The 19,063-nt window shown below is 39.7% G+C and overlaps 1 protein-coding gene and 1 pseudogene across 1 annotated transcript in view; both read right to left on the bottom strand.

The window, feature by feature from the left end:
- Positions 1-7,840: 7,840 nt before the first annotated feature.
- The window catches only part of FMR1NB (FMR1 neighbor), a 49,537-nt gene continuing 38,314 nt past the window's right edge, over positions 7,841-19,063 (bottom strand). Inside the window, exons 5-6 of the mRNA XM_055393522.2 lie at positions 9,476-9,624; positions 7,841-7,977 (exon numbers count right to left, since the gene is read on the bottom strand). Of these exons, the coding sequence (XP_055249497.2) occupies positions 7,961-7,977; positions 9,476-9,624 (166 nt within the window). The 3' untranslated portion in view covers positions 7,841-7,960. The remainder of the gene's footprint in view (positions 7,978-9,475; positions 9,625-19,063) is intronic.
- On the bottom strand, positions 14,095-14,839 carry LOC129534985 (proteasome subunit beta type-6 pseudogene; annotated as a pseudogene).

The following is a 19,063-nucleotide window of genomic DNA, read 5'->3' as shown; positions in this document are numbered from 1 at the left end:
ACTAAAATAATATATAAATCAAATATACTTCAGTAAAAGCAAACCCAAGAAATTGACATTGGTACAGTGTGTGTGTATAATGCAATGCCATTTTATCACATGTGTAGGTTCACTGTTACCATCACTGCAATCTGGATATGGAACTATTCCATCATCACAAAGATCTTCCTAGTGTTCCTTCTTTATATCAATAGTTATACCCATCCTCCTCCTCCCTACAAAACCTATTTTATATAACTATTTAAGGAATATACCTCCTCAGGCAGGATTTCCCTATTTTGATGCACTTATACCTAAAAATTCTAAGACTAGTCCTCCATCATTTTCATGACTAAGAAACCTCTAACAACTCATCAAAACTCTGTTTTAAGCCTGGGTTTACAGATCCTGGATTGCTTAATTAACATAAAAAATAACTTGAGCCATATCAGAGTCTTTCTAGGACTAATTAACATTTAAGTGTATTTTAGTTAACTTATTTTATTCTTTCCCTGGTTAATGCACAGATTTTTAAAGAATTACCTTATTAAGTGATTGTTTAAAACGCCTGATCCAATGACCTAGCTGCATGCTCACTAAAACAATGTAATCTGGATCCAAGGCTCTGATGAATAACATTTGATCACTTTCTCCAAGATGAAAGTAGTCAGACAATGTGAGAGAAAGAGCTACAGGTTGTAAGTGTTTAAAATACAAACTGTGTCACTGTAATGAAAGCATTCCCCCTTGGTTACCTCTCACATCTTCACCATTTTTCTCTCCTACCCTCCACCCTTCCCCCTTTCCAGCTGCTCATCCTGTAAGATTTCTTTTCCATTCATCCATAATCATCTCCTCTGAAAGAGACTGAGGTCAATTCTATCTGAAGTTCTGCTAGCTATCTCAAAAATTTTCAAAGATGTGAATACATGACATATCTTTACAATAAAAACAGAGTTGTGTAGTGTGCTTTTTTTTTCATTCTACACATGAACATTTGCTCGTGTCATTAAATGTTTCCTTATTCTTAGAGGCTTAATAAGGGAAATTCTGGCAAAAGTAAAGATTGAGCTGATGCAGATCCATACCTTATGCTAAAAATATCAAGAAATGCTATATAAACTGTAATACAAAACAAATTTGGAATCAAGCTTATGTGTAAACTATTGGTAATTTAAGTTTCCTTTTGTGTCATTCAGTGTAAAACTGTCTAATTTGAAAAAATGTAGGTTATGAAAAATAAAGATTTAGGCACTGAAAAAAAAAATACATAGCCTAGCTTGAAAGGAAATTTCCTGGGGTTATGAGAGAAGAAAGAAATCCGAGTCAGAACTAGGGTGACCGTTTCATTTTTAGCATGGAAAATTCTTCATCCAGGGAAATCCCTCAGTACTGGGCAACCTGCACAGTGGCCATACTTGCCCAGAGAAGAAAGAAGCTGACAAATAATGGATATCTGTAGGCATACCAGGACTGATAATGACTCTAGGGGCTAGATCCAACACTCATTAGTCCCAACAATTTGTAGATTTTCTTGGATTGTCTATGTAAATAATATTTGTATGCAAATAACAGTGGTTGTCTTTTAGCCATTACAAATCATCTGTTTCTATTATGATTCTATAACTAGACCCTTTAGTATTATGTTAAATAGCAGCTGTGATACAGGGCTTCATAGCCTTGTTCTTGACCTCAATGGGGCTGCTTCTAGAATCTCTCCATTAAATATGTTTAGTTTACTTTTATAAGGTTAGCGGAGCTCCCTGCTATTCCTAGTTTGCTAAGATTTTTTAAAATCATAAATGAGTGTTGATATTTCGCAACTGGTTTTCTTCACATGTTTTCAGAAAATCGCATCATTTTTATCCTTCAGCCCATTAATGTGATTCTACTCCTCTGCAGTCCAGCACTGAAACATACTTGCACTTCTGGAACAAAGCCTTCTTAATACATTATTGGATTCAGTGTACACATACATACACACACACACACATACTTGTGGGATTTTTGTATCCATGTCCTTAAGTTAAATTGGTCTCTAATGTTCTTTTCTTGCACATTCTTCTTCTGGCTGTGTTACCTACAACACACTAGCTTCATAAAAGTGATGGACAGAATTTTCTGTTATTCTACTTTCTGAAACAAAATGTGTAAGATTGGAGGTCTCTGTTCTTGAAATATTTGCAAGAGTCACCTAAGAAATTGGGGTCAGATCTTGGGGGCAATGAAGGAAAAATAAAGAATGCAACTAGAAGCCTTTACCCTAACCATTCTGGCATCTGAAGGCCTAGCCATCTCCCACATTTCCCTTCATATACTGACTCTGCCTGGGGTCCTTTAACAGATATTAAGTTTGATGTTGAGTTCCATTAACCTCCCTATCACGTTTTTAGCACTGACAGGTGTGAAAGTGGTGGAGGAATCCATATACAACTTGGTTTGCCATGTCACAACTATTCCCCAATGTGTGTATGGATATGCAACCTGTGCGATCACATAAGGCTCAGCTCCTTGAACAGCCCTGTACTTGGTTTAATGTCCTGTTGTCACCATCTTAAAATTCTTATAATTTTGAATATGGAGCCCTGTATTTTCATTTTGCACTAAGCCCCACACATTCTATAGCCAGTTTTACTATTCCTGGATACCTTCCCATTTGAGTATCTCCTCCCTTTGCTCTGTCTTCTACCCTAAAGTGATAACCCATGAACAGCTATGTTTTCTTAGCAAGTCTCTGAGGTTTGGGACAGGCAGCAAGTAACTTGGATGGTCCACATGTTACAGTTTGGTCTAAGGCTCTAAATTCAGCCTAGCAATTCCATAGTAGGTATACCAGTTTCCCAGTCCTCCTAAGGGCAAGTTGTGCATCACTTAGGTCATAAATAGACAAAAAATAATCACAAAATGCCATAGCGAATAAAACAGGCCTTTATGACAGTAAAGAGAAGACTTTCTTTTATGGAGAGCCTCAATTATCTGTGACAGTGACATTCAAGAAAGATTTTGTCCTCATTTTCCAAGTGACCTAACTTTACGTCTATCCAGATTCTTTTTTTTTTTTTTTTGTATAGCTGCACTACACAGCATGCAGGATCTTAGTTCCCTGACCAGGGATTGAACCTGTGCCCCCTGGCACTGGCAGTGTGGCGTCTTAACCACTGAACCACCAGGGAAGTCCCTCTATCCAGATTCTTTACCAACATCTGGTTGGCAATTGATCCAGATATGAGATCGTTTGACTGGTGATTTTTAATTTAAAGTCTCAGTGCCCATGGAGTTTGGGAGAATGTCTATCACTTCTAATTTTAAAGCAGTCACCATGATCAGTTTAAGTTCAGGCTCTGCATCATAGTACTTATCACTTCACTAGTATCTTTCCATTTGGAACAGATATGGTAGTAACTTAAGGGAAATGACTGTGACTGTTAAGGTTTGAATGCTAGTGACATGTGTATGATCTACTCATCTGTCTCGTTGGGCTTGATCATCTGTGTCAGACACAACTTTAGTATGGCTGACTACTACTGTTGTTGTTGGCACTGTTGTTGGGAGCGAGCACTCTGAACAACCTTATTTCCTTCCCACTCTTGTGAGGGTTCCTCTGGCTTTTAATCTTTGATAACAGCAACCTCCAATTGTTTCAACTTTTCATCTTGGGTCCAGTATTTTCTTGGCTGCCACTCTATGTTCACATTCTTTCCTCTCATGCTACCTACTTCATGGTAATCTCTGTCAGTGGACCCTGCAACGCAGCTTCTAATCTGTTAAACAAAGAAGAGTTGCAGATGTTCCTCTCTATTGCTTTCAGAGTACTATTTGTTTCAGACTATGCTTATATTCTGCATAGACTGCAGCAGCTTTTGCTAAAATCACAATTTTGTATTCTAAAGTATTTGTTTCCTTATGGAGTTGTCTTATTACTTATTTCTACCAAGAGAAATTTTTGGTTATTCATTTTCATTTAGTTTTCCCTGAATGCAGTTCTTAAAATTTAGAGAAGCAGTATTAGATTCTTGAGCAACAGCTTTAAAAGCAGCCATTTGTTTTACTGAACTGTTTTTCTTTCCAAAGATTTCAGTTCACTTGGAAGTACCTGATCATCATAACAAAAGTGAAGAACACAGCAAAACATCTTTTTTCCTAATCTAATCATTCAATAGGTATTTTATTTGTTGAGCACTTACTATGTGCCAGACACTGTTTGAGGCACTTGGGAAATATCACTGAACAAAACACATAAAAATCCCTGCCCTCAAAGAACTTATATTCTGGCACAGTAAGGCAATATGCACAATAGGCAATAAGCACAAAAATTATTAAATTACATAATATATTCACAGATGATAGATGCTAAGGAGAAAACAGAGCAGGGTATGGTCTCCACAGATCAGGAGGGCACATGGAAATGTCCCTACATCCCCAGCCTTTATACTCAATGTTCCCTCTACTCTTCTATTTTGGAAAAAATTATTCTACCCCATTCTGTTACCAATCGATCACTGCACTGTTATTTCTGATTCCCTTCAGAAAGTTTTTCAACAAATAGTCTACACTCTTTCACTTTCTCACTTTCCAGTTACTCTGCAACTCAAAGTCATCTAGTTTCTGCTCCTACCTCTTCCCTGAAACCGCTATTGCCAAAGTCACCAACGACTTCCATGTTATCATATCCAGTGGAAATGAATCTGAACTTTGATACCCTTGAGTACTTCTTCCTTGAAACATGCCATTCGGGTGAATTTCATTATATTGTTCTCTCCTACTTATCCTCCTACTCTTCAGTTTCCACTGACAGCCACACTACTTCTTACCATCCTATAAATCCTGAGGAAGCCAGAATTGAAAGAAACACATGTACTCTAATGTTCACTGAAGCACTATTTACAATAGCTAGGACATGGAGGCAACCTAGATGTCCATTGGCAGATGAACGGATAAGGAAGTTGTAGCACATATACACAATGGAATATTACTCAGCTATAAACAGAACACATTTGAGTCAGTTCTAATGAGGTGGATGAACTTAGAGCCTATTATACAGAATGAAGTCAGTCAGAAAGAGAAAGACAAATACTGTATACATTTGTGCTAAGTCACTTCAGTCGTGTCCGACTCTGCGAGCCCATGGACTGTAGCTCACCAAGATCCTCTGTCCATGGAATTCTCCAAATATGAATATTAGAGTAGGTTGCTATTTTCTTCTCCACAAATACTGTGTATTAACGCATGAAAGTAAAAGTGAAATATATGAGCTTCCCTGGTGGCTCAGATGGTAAAGCATCTGCCTACAATGCAGGAGACCTGGGCTCAATCCCTGGGTCAGGAAGATCTCCTGGAGAAGGAAACGGTAACCCATATGGAATTTAGTAAGGTAGTAACGATGATCCTACCTGCAGGGCAGCAAAGGAGACACAGACGTAAAGAAGAGACTTTTGGACTCAGTGGGAGAAGGCAAGGGTGGGATGATTTGAGAGTATAGTATTGAAACATATACATTACCATATATAAAACAGATGACCAGTTCCAGTTCAATGCATGAAGCAGGGCACCCAAAGCCAGTGCTGAGACAAGCCAGAGGGATAGGGTGGGGAGGAAAGTGGGAGAGGGGTTCAGGATGGCGGGGGGACACAAGTATACCTATGGCCGATTCATGTTGATGTATGGCAAAAACTGTCACAATATTGTAAAGTAATTATCCTCCAATTAAAATAACTAAACTAACTGAAACATGTATATTATCATATGTGAAACGAATCGCCAGTTCAGGGTCAATGCATGATACAGGATGCTCAGTGCTGGTGTGCGGGGATGACCCAGAGGGAGAATAAGGAAAGGAGGGAGGTGGGAGGGGGGTTCAGAAAAGGGAACTCATATACATTCGGGGCGGATTCATGTCAATGTATGGCAAAACCAACCAATATAATATTGTAAAATAATTAGCCCCCAATAAACAAAAATGCTTGGGATGCTTGTAGTGTTACTCTGGATTCTATTCCAGTCCCCCCTTTTTCCCTTATTCCTTCTGTTTAGAATCAATCGTTCATTGTGATTTCAATTATCATCTATATATTGATGACTCTCAACTTTTATTTGCAGCCAGACCTTTCTCCTGTGCTCCAGAACCATATATCTAACTGCCTACTAGTCATATCTACTTGGATGGCCCATAGACACACCTGTGGCTGATTCATGTCAATGTATGGCAAAAACCACCACAATATTGTAAATTAGCCTCCAATTAAATAAATAATTTTTTTTAAAAAGAGCTCATCCAAAAATGACCCATCTTCCCCTGCCAAACCTGCCCTTCTCATTGGTCCAGTTCAGCACCACTATCTTTCCAGTTGGCCCATCATTCAGAAGCCTGAAATTCATACTCCCCTTTCAGCATGCTAACTCTTGCCACACACACATTAATCACCAAGTCCTATTGATGCTACACACTCAACAACTCTCAAACCTACCTCTATCCACAAGTGCCACTAGCCCCACCCAGGACACATTTTCTCATCCACATTAATACAACAGCCTCATAACTGGTTCTCTTGACCCCAATGTTGTTCACTCCCAATTATCCACACAATAGTCAGACTGACTTCTAAGGATTAGATCTAACCATACCATTCTTTTGCTTGAAATCCATCACTGTTTTCCTTCTGTCCACAGGATAAAACCCAACCCTTTAATGTGGGTTATAAGTTCTTCTGATTTAATATCTAAGTCAAAGTTTCTGCCACCCTAAACTGTTTGCAGTGCTTCAAATACTCCATGAAATTTGGCCTTCATATCTGAAACATTCCTGCCACTACAGTGACTGCATGGCAAACCCTGTTCAGCCCTCTTATCTTTCATTTTATATCTCTTTCTAAAGTCTGGGCTAGTTCCCCTGCCATCTGCTCCCATAGAACTTGGTACTCCTCTTATCACAGCCCTGTCATTTGCTTCTTTACATGGCTTCCTCCCCAGCTGGATGGTGAGCTCCATGAAGGAAAGGCTAAGTCTATCTTGCTCATGACTATGTCCCAAATACATAGCCACCAGGGAAGTCAAATACATATCCTAGCAGAGGCTAAAGCAATGTTTGTTGAATGAATGAGCAACAAGCCCAGGCAAACTTGAGCCCTAGACATTTCAAAGAGGAAAGTAAATCATAAAATGTATCAATTTCTTAAAAAGTCAATTTTATGTATGTCACAGGACGTAACTGTTTTCTTTAAAAAGTTAAAATATATATATAATAACAGTGTTCAGCTTTGGGTGGTGGATTATGGTTGATTTTTCCCTCTTTCTTCTACATAGCCTTTTTACCAAGTTCTTTGTAACGAGTGTCTTACTTTCAGGGTGGAAAAAATGTTATAATTTATAAACTACAAAGAACACTAATGTAAAATACTTTTACCTCTTTTCCTCAAAACAAAGTGTCATATACAGTGAAATCTGATCACTGTTTTTTTCCATCACTTTGCTTGAAGGTGAGTAACAGCATGATATCTCTACCTTATTTAACACCAACGGAAGTATATATGTTGATAATGTAACCCAAGTTGCAAAAATCCATCACTGTCCAGGACCTGAAATGCAAGCAGTACTTTTCATATGGTTTTTTAAATTCTATAGAAGCTACTTTTTTTTATTGAAGGATAATTGCTTTCCAGAATTTTGCTGTTTTCTGTCATGCCTCAACATGAATCAGTCATAAGTATACATATACCCCCTCCCTTTTTTTATTTTTATTGGAGGCTAATTATTTTACAATATTATATTGGTTGGTTTTGCCATACATTGACATGAATCCGCCCCGGGTGTACATAGAAGCTACTTTTAATAAGAATTAGGATAAGGTTTGATGCACACAAACTATAACTTTATTTTATATCTGAAAATAAACACAACAAAAGTTTTTATCCTTCTAAAATGTTCCACCAGATTTAGATGACTGGGACAGAGACGTCTCCTCTGCTCTGAAAGGTACGCGTTCTTCTCAATGGGAAAATAACGCTACAGGAGAAAAGTAAAGCAGAATTAAAACAATTCAAAACTAGTATACATACATCATACTTGTTATACAAGGAACTGATTGCAACAAAGTTCTCCAACTATATACTGAGTGCTACAATTAGCTTATTTTCAGTTTGTCAATATATCATCTTATTACAGTGAGGCATACAGACAACATATTGATATACTACAACAAATACCATTACAATGACAATTTCTGAATAACAAAGTTTAATCCCATGCCCTGGAGAACTGCCCACAGAAATCAAGTTTTATTAGTCTACTTATAATGTCATATGTATGTGCATATATATATGCATGTATGTACTGCATTAAAGTTATACAGAGTAATAATATATAAGCATGTGTAATAATATACATGTATTATTATTATTGTATATACTTATGTATTACCTTATATAAATAATATATCAATTACATACACATATATAATACCTTGTATAAGGATTTTGTTTTTTCTGATGTAAGTCACTTTTCTTATTCATATAGTCAAAATCTCTATTTTTGCAGTTTAATCAACTGAGCAAAGGTTAAGGGACTTAGCCAAGCTCCCACTGTAAATAACAGGAAAACTGGGACTAAAGCCAGAATCTCCTGACACTCAGTTTAATGGTCTAGTATTCCACTCTTCTCCTCTCCATAACTGAGGCTAGAAATTAACACCTTACATTTGAGTAATGCACTGCAATTTTCAAAGCATTTTCACATACATTATATTGCTTCAGCTACACACACACACACACACATATACACACAAATATCTCACCTAATGCTATCAAGGACCTGAAAGGTTACTTGCCCACTGAAACACTAGTTAATGGCCTGAGTCTCCTGACTCTCAATCCAGTCCTCTACTCCTTGAAGAATACTCCTTTTCCCACAAACCATTTTATTCTAACTTGGTCCTTCACAATTGCTTTGGGAGGAGGGAATCCAGGCCAAGGCTCGGGGATCTGTAAGCTTGCACAAGTGAAGTGAGGCCCAGGTAGTCCCTGGTGTGTGATTCTGAGATCCCATCTCTGAACCTTTTTTAATACTACATTGTGTACCTTTGGGGAGCAGGAAGCTGAAACTAGGATTAGCTAGGATCTAGGATTTGATCTGAGATTTGTCAGATTCATGAGGCTATGCTCTTTTTCAATGGATTTGTCATGTAGTCAACACAACATGGAGGACCACAGCCACTATTACTTAGCAAGGGTGTCTATTATGGAGCTTCAGAATTAGGGCAAGCAGATTCTATTTCTTTGTTTCCCTGAAGGGCTGAACTACATATACCAAATAATATGGTACCCAAACAACCTCGCATATTTCTTGTCCACCTTCTTTTCTTCTAAATGCTAATGATATTATTTCAGAAGCTGATATGCCTGTGGTCCAAACATTTTCAGGATAACAAAATAAGCATCAACTGAACCAAGATGAGGATAACAACAATCAAATATCAAATACTTCAACTTTAAATCCTTGTCATTACCTGTAGTCTCCTGGTCCTTTTCGTCACCATATCCTTCCTCATCCACTGCTGTCTCCATTATTTCAGTACCCCTCTTTGGTTTCTTTCTGTGTTTCCTCAAACGCTTTAAAGCTCTGTTGAATCTTCTTCGTAAATGACCAACCCATTTGCTGTAATATTAAAAGTTCAAAGTGAAACTTTATTTCTCAACGGTGATAAAATAATAAATAACAATAAGGAAAAGGCTATACGGTAACATAACCCTTTACTGTGAGGAGACAATCCACGTCCAAGGGCAGAGAAACCCCAGCAAGATGGAAGGAGGGGAGAAATTGGGACCCAGAGACCCCAAAGAGACTGAGACAGAACTGTGTTGAGTGTCTACTGAGGAGGTACGGGTCAGCAGTGGTCTGCTGCAGGGACAGGGGCTCTGGGTGCAGCAGACCTGGGTATGGCATAAGCACTCTTGGAGGAAGTCGCCATTAACCCCACCATAGAGCCGCCAGAACTTACACAGGACTGGGGAAACAGACTCTTGGAGGGCACAAATAGAACCTTGTATGCACCAGGACCTAGGAGCAAGGAACAGTGACCCCACAAGAGACTGACCCAGACTCGCCTGTGAGTGTCCAGGAGTCTCCAGCAGAGGTGTGCATCGGCGGTGGCTTGCTACAGTGGTGGGGGCACTGAGTGTAGCAGTGTCTACATGGGACCTTTTGAAGGAGGTCGCCACTATCTTCATTACCTCCACCATACTTTGGTCTCAGGTCAAATAATATGGAGGGAACACAGCCACACTCATCAACAGAAAATTGCATTAAAGATTTACTGAACATGGCCCCACCCATCAGAACAAGATCCAATTTCCCCCTCAGTCAGTCTCTCCCATCATGAAAATTCCATAAGTCTCTTATCCTTCTCCATCAGAGGGCAGACAGAATGAAAACCACAATCACAGAAAACTAACATATCTAATTACATGGACCACAGCCTTGTCTAACTCAATCAAACTATGGCCATGCTGTGTAGGGCCACACAAGACAGATAGGTCATGGTGTAGAGTTCTGACAAAATGTAGTCCACTGGAGAAGGGAAAGGCAAACAACTTCAGTAATGTTGCCTTGAGAACCTCATGAACAGTATGCAAATGCGAAAAGATAGGACACTCAAAGATGAACTCCCCAGGTTGGTAGGTGCCTAATATGCTACTGGAGATCAGTGGAGACATAATTCCAGAAACAATGAAGAGATGGAGCCAAAGCAAAAACAACACCCAATTGTGAATATGACTGGTGATGGAAGCAAGGTCTGATGCTGTGAAGAGCAATACTGCATAGGAACCTGGAATGTTAGGTCCATGAATCAAGGCAAATTGGAACTGGTCAAACAGGAAATGGCAAGAGTAAATGTTGACATTTTAGGAATTGGCAAACTAAAATTGACTGGAATGGGTGAATTTAACTCAGATGACCATTATATCTACTACAGTGGGCAAGAATCCCTGAGGAGAAATGGAGTAGCCATCATAGCCAACAAAAGAGTCCGAAATGCAGTACTCGGATGCAATCTCAAAAATGACAGAATGATCTCTGTTCATTTCCAAAGCAAACCATTCAATATCACAGTAATCCAAGTCTATTACCTGACCAGTAATGCTAAAGAAGCTGAATGATTCTATGAAGACCTACAAGAACTTTTAGAATTAACACCCAAAAAAGATATCCTTTTCATTATAGGGGACTGGAATGCAAAAGTAGGAAGTTAAGAGACACCTGGAGTAACAGGCAAATTTGACCTTGGAGTACAGAATGAAGACGGGCTAAGGCTAATAAGATTTTGGCCAAGAGAACACACTGGTCATAGCAAATACCCTCTTACAACAACACAAGAGAAGACTCTACATGTGGACATCACCAGATGGCCAACAACGAAATTAGACTGATTATATTCTTTGCAGCCAAAGATGGAGAAACTCTATACAGTTAGCAAAAACAAGACCAGGAGCTGACTGTGGCTCAGATCATGAACTCCTTATTGCCAAATTCAGACTTAAATTGAAGAAAGTAGGGAAACCACTAGACCATTCAGCTATGACCTAAATCAATCCCTTATGATTATACAGTGGAAGTGGGAAATAATACTTAAGGGACTAGATCTGATAGAGTGCCTGATGAACTATGGACGGAGGTTCATGACATTGTACACGAGGCAGGGATCAAGACCATCCACAAGAAAAAGAAAGGCAAAAAAGCAAAATGGCTCTCTGAAGAGGCCTTAAAAATAGCTGTGAAAAGAAGAGAAGCAAAAAGCAAAGAAAAACAGGAAAGATATACCCATTCGAATGCAGAGTTCCAAAGAATAGCAAGGAGAGATAAGACAGCGTTCCTCAGTGATCCATGCAAAGAAACAGAAGAAACAATAGAATGGGAAATATTAGAGATCTCTTCAAGAAAATCAGAGATACCAAGGGATCATTTCATGCAAAGATGGGCTCAATGAAGGACAGAAATGGTATGGACCTAACAGAAGCAGAAGATATTAAGAAGAGATGGCAAGAATACACAGAAGAACTGTACAAAAAAGACCTTCATGACCCAGATTATCACGATGGTGTGATCACTCACCTAGAGCCAGACATCCTGGAGTGTGAAGTCAAGTGGGCCTTAGGAAGCATCACTATGAACAAAGCTAGTGGAGGTGATGGAATTCCAGTTGAGCTATTTCAAATCCTGAAAGATGATGCTGTGAAAGTGCTGCACCCAGTATGCCAGCAAATTTGAAAAACTCAGAACTGACCACAGGACTGGAAAAGGTCAGTTTTCATTCCAATCCCAAAGAAAGGCAATGTCAAAGAATGTTCAAACTACTGCACAATTGCACTCATCTCTCACACTAGTAATGTTCAAACTTCTCCAAGCCAGGCTTCAACAGTATGTGAACCGTGAACTTCCAGATGTTCTGGCTGGATTTAGAAAAAGCAGAGGAACCAGAGATCAAACTGCCAACATCTGCTGGATCATCAACAAAGCAAGAGAGTTCCAGAAAAACATTTACTTCTGCTTTACTGACTATGCCAAAGCCTTTGACTGTGTGGATCACAATAAACTGTGGAAAATTCTGAAAGAGATGGGAATACCAGACCACCTGACCTGCCTCTTGAGAAATCTGTGTGTAGAACTGGACATGGAATAGCAGACTGGTTCCAAATCAGGAAAGGTGTACATCAAGGCTGTATATTGTCACCCTGCTTACTTAACTTATATGCAGAGTACATCATGAGAAATGCTGGGCTGGATGAAGCACAAGCTGGAATCAAGACTGCCAGGAGAAATATCAATAACCTCAGATGCACAGATGACACCACTCATATGGCAGAAAGCAAAGAACTAAAGAGCCTCTTGATGAAAGAGAAAGAGGAGAGTGAAAAAGTTGGCTTAAAGCTCAATATTCAGAAAACTAAGATCATGGCATCTGGTCCCATCACTTCATGGCAAATAGATGGGGAAACAGTGGAAACAGTGGCTGACTTTATTTTGGGGGGCTCCCAAATCACTGCAAATGGTGACTGCATCCATGAAAATAAAAGACACTTACTCCTTGGAAGAAAAGTTATGACCAACCTAGACAGCATATTAAAGAGCAGAGACATTACTTTGCCAACAAAGGTCTGCCTAGTTATGGTTTTTCCAGTAGTCATCTATGGATGTGACAGTTGGATTATATAGAAAGCTGAGCGCCGAAGAGTTGATGCTTTTGAACTGTGGTATTGGAGAAGACTCTTCAGTGTCCCTTGGACTGCAGGGAGATCCAACCAGTCTATCCTAAAGGAAATCACTCCTGTGTGTTCATTGGAAAGACTGATGTTGAAGCTGAAACTCCAATACTTTGACCACCTGATGCGAAGAACTGACTCATTTGAAAAGAACCTGATGCTGGGAAAGATTGAAGGCAGAAGAGGATGACAAAGGATGAGATGGTGGGATGGCATCACTGTCTCAATGGACATGAGTCTGAGTAAACTCTGGGAGTTGGTGATGGACAGGGAGGCCTGGCGTGCTGCATTCCATGGGGTCAGAAAGAGTCGGACACGACTAAGCGACTGAACTGAACTGCACCATTTTTATGGAGTGTGACTTTCTATCTTGGATACTTTTATATATTTTTATTAGACTATGTGCCCCTTGAAAGCACACACCAGGATCTGATTCACCTTTTTGCCCTTCATAGCAGCCAACAGCGGAGAAGGCAATGGCAAGCCACTCCAGTACTCTTGCCTAGAAATTCCCATGGATGGAGGAGCCTGGTAGGCTGCAGTCTGTGGGGTCGCTATGGGTTGGATGCGACTGAGCGACTTCACTTTCACACATTGGAGAAAGAAATGGCAACCCACTCCGGTGTTCTTGCCTGGAGAATCCCAGGGATGCGGGAGCCTGGTGGGCTTCCTTCTATGGGGTCACACAGAGTCGGACACGACTGAAGTGACTTAGCAGCAGCAGCAGCAGCCGCCAACAGAAGGCCTGGAATCAAGATATTCTTGAATGAATTTTAAGTTCTTTTTTTTTTTTTTCTCACCGACAAACTGTTTATTGCATTTTGCAGCAGTATGGGGTGTCTCTTATCATATCTTAGAATCTCAGGATTCAGAGAGGTGGTAAAGTGGCATTGGTGAATTTGGGAATCTGGTCTCCCAGAAGTACTTGCCACTCTACCCCGATTCCTCAATGGCTTCCAGGTGGATCACCCCTCCACTGGAGCCGTCTTGCTCCATGTCCAAAGTGAGAGCACTGACAGTTAACTGCAGGCATTCTTCCTTGGTCATGCCTTCCCGGTAGGTAGCATTGACAGAGCCATAGATATAGGAGCTCCCAGAGCCCCCAAAGGCAAAGGACTGTTGAACCATCATACTCCCCATGGGCAGTGAGTACACCTGCCCCCCATATTGGGGGTCCCAGCTGGCAATGATGATTTCTGCCATCAGGTCTTCTTGGTATCAGTAACACATTTCCTTAAAGAGGTTGGCTGCTGTGTGTACCAGCAGAGGCTCATTCAGCTCAGTGCTGTTGGAAACCAAGCTGATAAGTGACTCCATCAGCTACTGCCTGGATATCAGCTGCTGAGCCTAAGTGGCAACAGAAAATACAGTCATGAATAGGGGTCAGAAAACATGGTCACAAATAGGGGTCAGCTTGTGAGTCACTCGATTGGCGATGTATGATCCAGTGATTGATCTGGATTCAGTTCCTAGAACCACACCCTCAGCAAATTGCATAGCCATGACAGTGGTCCCTGTGGAAACTTCCCGGTTTTCCCAGTCGGAGGCAATGGCCTCAGGCCCCCAGGATGGTGCCAGCCCAGCTCCCCAGCAGCCACTAAGGTAGTCGCCATCTTCCTCTTCCGGTATTGCCCAAATTTTAAGTTCTTGAATGATATAATGAGATGAAATAATGCTGTTTTAGGGAGATAAGCCTAGCTGGATGTAACAGGGTGAATTAGAAGGAGAGTAGATGAGGAATCCATGTATATGTCCAAATTAGCTTGGCAAGCATCCTCACTCCCTCCATGTGAAAGGCACAGCCATACTTTCCTATTGAAGTACCAGGAAAGTTCTCCAGGACCTAACTCCTAGCCATCTTCCAAACTCCACTTGCAGCCCCATCCCAGTTATTGTCTCTCTTGTGTAAATTCTTTGGATTGGATGCATCATCTCAATGTTCTCCTCAGTTTCCAATTCTGCGTTTGCATTTGAATGCCAGCTAGGCTTCTGTACAGACTGAATGCTTGTGTTCCTAAAATTCATGTTGAAGCCCTAGCTCCCAGTATGGCTGCATTTGAAGACAGTACTTCTAGGGAATAATTAAGGCTCAATCAGGTCATAAAGGTGGAGTGCTGATCAGTAAAATTAATGTCAGTATAAAAATAATAAATTTTTGTTTTAGTAAAAACCAGAGTGCCTGCTCGTCTTACTCTCACATACATCATGGAAAGGCCATGTGAGCACACAAAGAGAAGGTGGCCATCTGCAAGCTAGGAGGAGAGCCCTCACCAGAAACCAAATCAGCTGGCATCTTGATCATTGACTTCTAGCCTACAGAACGGTTAGAAAATAAATGCCTATTGTTTAAGCCAACTGTGGCATTTTGCTATGGCAGCACTGGAAGACTAATACATTTTGCCCTTCTTTTGCACCTCAGGAAACCACTTAACTTATTAGGACAGCAGGTGACAACAGGACTAGGCCTGGACTAAGCTGTGACTATAAAATATGAGAAGAGGTGAATCCCCAATTCATCCCAAAGGAAACCAAAAAAAAAAAAAAAATGACAAGGATTTGAAAAGAATAGAATTACATATTATAGACAAAGGAAAGTATATAGTCACAGATGATTCCAAGGATTCTAGCCTGAGAGACTAAAGAAATCACCGATAAAAATGAACAGGTGTCAAGGGGAGATGATTTGGGAGAAAAAGAAGTCTAGTTTTGCACACATTGCATTAAATGCAGTTAGAAATACAAAACAGGTAGAGACGGTTTCAGGATGTATGAATCATTTATCCAGAGAAACCCAGAACACTATGTTCAGAAAGGACTTCAGAAATTAACTCAATTTTCTACTCTAATATAAGAAAATCAACATCAAAAGAAGCTCACTATAAAACTGGTAGTAAAGGCAGAACTAGAACAAAGATCTTTTAAAATACTTTCTGCTACATATTTGTAATATTTTCTGATAGATGAGAATAAGGCTTTGAGAGACAACCACAGTTGGGAAAACAAAGAAAACCAAACTGAGGTGGATCAGAATGGGAAGGGGAACAATGAAATCCAAGGAAGGAAACTTTCAAAAAGGGAGCAGTCAACAGTATAACTTACGTGATAAAAATGTCAAGTCAGATGGAAATTCAGAAAAGGTCACTGCATTTTGCAATGAGGCTATTAGTTACTTGGCAACAAATTCTTCCTTTTAATAGTACCTAATATCCCAGAATTTTCTAAAATGCTGCCCTTGGAGTCCTTGCAATAGGAACACCTCAGACATATAATCCACATATAATGAGGTTCTCTTATTATTTCAATAACTAAATTACCTTGAATGGTGTCCAATAAGAATTGGAGTTATGTGAATTTCAAATCTATAGTGACTCAAGTTCAAGAAGGGTTCCAGTTGCTCACATTCTCATCTGATTATATTTTATCAAAGTTCTTAGAGCCCAGCAATACTTTTATAAACTCTATTTCCTTTCTTTGAATTCATACGTCTATATTCCTAGGAACTTCAAACCTTTCAGCAGTTGGCTAATTACCGCATAAACCTTTTCAAAATAGCATTACTAATTATATTGTACAGTATAATGAGACAAACAAACATGGGGATTTGAAAATGTAAATGCTCATTTTTAAAATTCAATGGGTCATGATTTTTAGGCAATTTTTGGCATATTTATTCCCAATTCTTTACCTCCCATTCTATGAAAGTGAGTGGTAATAAGACTGTCTACATAATGAAAACCACATTATAATACAGAGAATCACTCAGCAGGATTTGTCTAAATGTAGACATTTTCAGTAGCAGCCATCTGGCAAGCAGCAACATTGAAAGAGTATGGGGGATGTGCTATTTACATCATCTGTGTATCAGATGATCTACAATCTTAAAAAACACAGTTTTATTAGTTGAAAGAAACATAGTCTTATCATTTTCACACTGAGTTCTGATTTCTCTTAATTTGAGGTTACAAATTCAATCTGATAGGAAGAAAAAGAACATGAAAATACACTTCATCTGATTTGAACAGGCATTGCATTACAGTGTTTGAATTTTTCCCCTTGCCAAAGCTATGTATACACTCAAGTATCATTTCCCTATAATATACAGATGTTTAACTGGCATATAAATACAGATCAAACTTGATATAAAAACAGGTAAATATTAGAAGCTAAATTTGCACTTGAAACTACTGTTCTTGGCACTCTACAACTGTAACAGGAATAATTCAGCCACTCGCCTTCTCTCTCACCCTAGAGCCCCCACCTGCTTCCTTTTGTCCCAATCCACCTGTATTTTTGCTTTTCATCTCTATGTAAGCCTTAAATCTACCAGTGACACTTAAACCTAATGAGGCTTCTGATCCCTATTAATAAGAATAAAAATAGATGTTACATAACCTTGAGGACACAATGAATTTCAAAATGCATCTTATATTTAAGTTTAATAAGGCTATCAGTAACAAATTCTTAGAAAGCTTAGCACTAATATTCTCTGCTCCCTATTGTATATGTGAATCAGTTCAAACTAGCTTCTCTGTTTCCATCTGAATTCAAGTCAAGTAGAAGTAAACAACACACACAAAATAAGTAAACTACAGATTCAGTTATAGATTATTAAAGGGGGAAAGTTCAGCCACTCTTGCTAAGAAACGACAGGCATTTAAGGGGTCTATATTATTAGGGAGACTACATCTGAATGTAATGAATTCTGTGGGGGAGCCCCCTTTCCACCTAACTGAAATTTTGTTCTCCCTTCAGAAATTTAGCTCAAATAGCATCTCCACCATGGAGCCCACCTGCTCTCTTCTATTCAACCTGATCCCCAAAGCCTCAGAACTTTTACAAAGCACTGTCACCACTCATTTTAATCCTTAATTATATTCCACATTATAGTGTTCTTAGTATGTTGTGCTTGGGATTTAAGGTATATTTAAGTTCCTCAAAATGAAAATCCATCTCTTAAAACATTTCTGTATCCTAATATCTAGCATAAGCAGTGAATGAATATGGTCAATTGTAGAAAGCATGAATTAGGCATTAAAAATGAAATGCATTTGTCTTTGGAAAGTGACTATCCTCTTTACATAAACTGCTTTCATTTCTCCCCTCTTCTCATGTTATTTCTCATTTTTCATCCCTCCAACTCTTGCAGGTTGTTAGCTCCATAGATTGGGGCTTCCCTGGTGGCCCAGATGGTAGAGAATCTGCCTGCAATGCAGGAGACCTAGGTTCAATCCCTTGGTTGGGAAGATACCCTGGAGGAGAGCATAGCAACCCACTCCAGTATTCTTGCCTGGAGAGTCTCCATGGACAGAGGAGCCTGGCCGGCTACAGTCCATGGGGTTGTAAAGAGTTGGACACGACTGAGCTACTAAGTTCAACATAGCTCTCCTTAGGTTTCTGGTGGTTGTCTAGTTGCTAAGTCATGTCTGACTCTTTGAGACCCCATAGACTAGATCCTGCCAGGCTTCTCTGTCCATGGGATTCTCCAGGGAAGAATACTGGAGTGGGTAGCCATTCCCTTCTCCAGGGGAAATCTTCTTTGATATGGAAAACAGAAAGTGAGTTAATGGGATAGCTCTAAAAAGACACTTTGCCCCCCAAAAGTAGGATTTAGCAGACTTTGGCCTTCATTTAAACTCCTTGTTTGGTATCAAGGATAGGATCTTTAGTCTAACACCATGACTGACCTTGACTCTAAAATCAGCTTACCAGGAAAAGCTGCCAGTGCCCCATCAACCCTCAGCCATCCATTGTTCCTGAAACTTCAGCTAAGCAGCAAGCTGAAACTGACACCTGCTCTGAGACTGCAACGAACAGCTCAGGATGACTGAAGGTACCTA

The sequence above is a fragment of the Moschus berezovskii genome, chromosome X (assembly GCF_049115385.1).
Source record: "Moschus berezovskii isolate FMDL1 chromosome X, NW_MosBer_1.0, whole genome shotgun sequence".
In the NCBI taxonomy this organism is placed as follows: domain Eukaryota; kingdom Metazoa; phylum Chordata; class Mammalia; order Artiodactyla; family Moschidae; genus Moschus; species Moschus berezovskii.
Note: the sequence above shows the minus strand (reverse complement) of the source record. Positions and strands in the feature narration are given on the sequence as shown.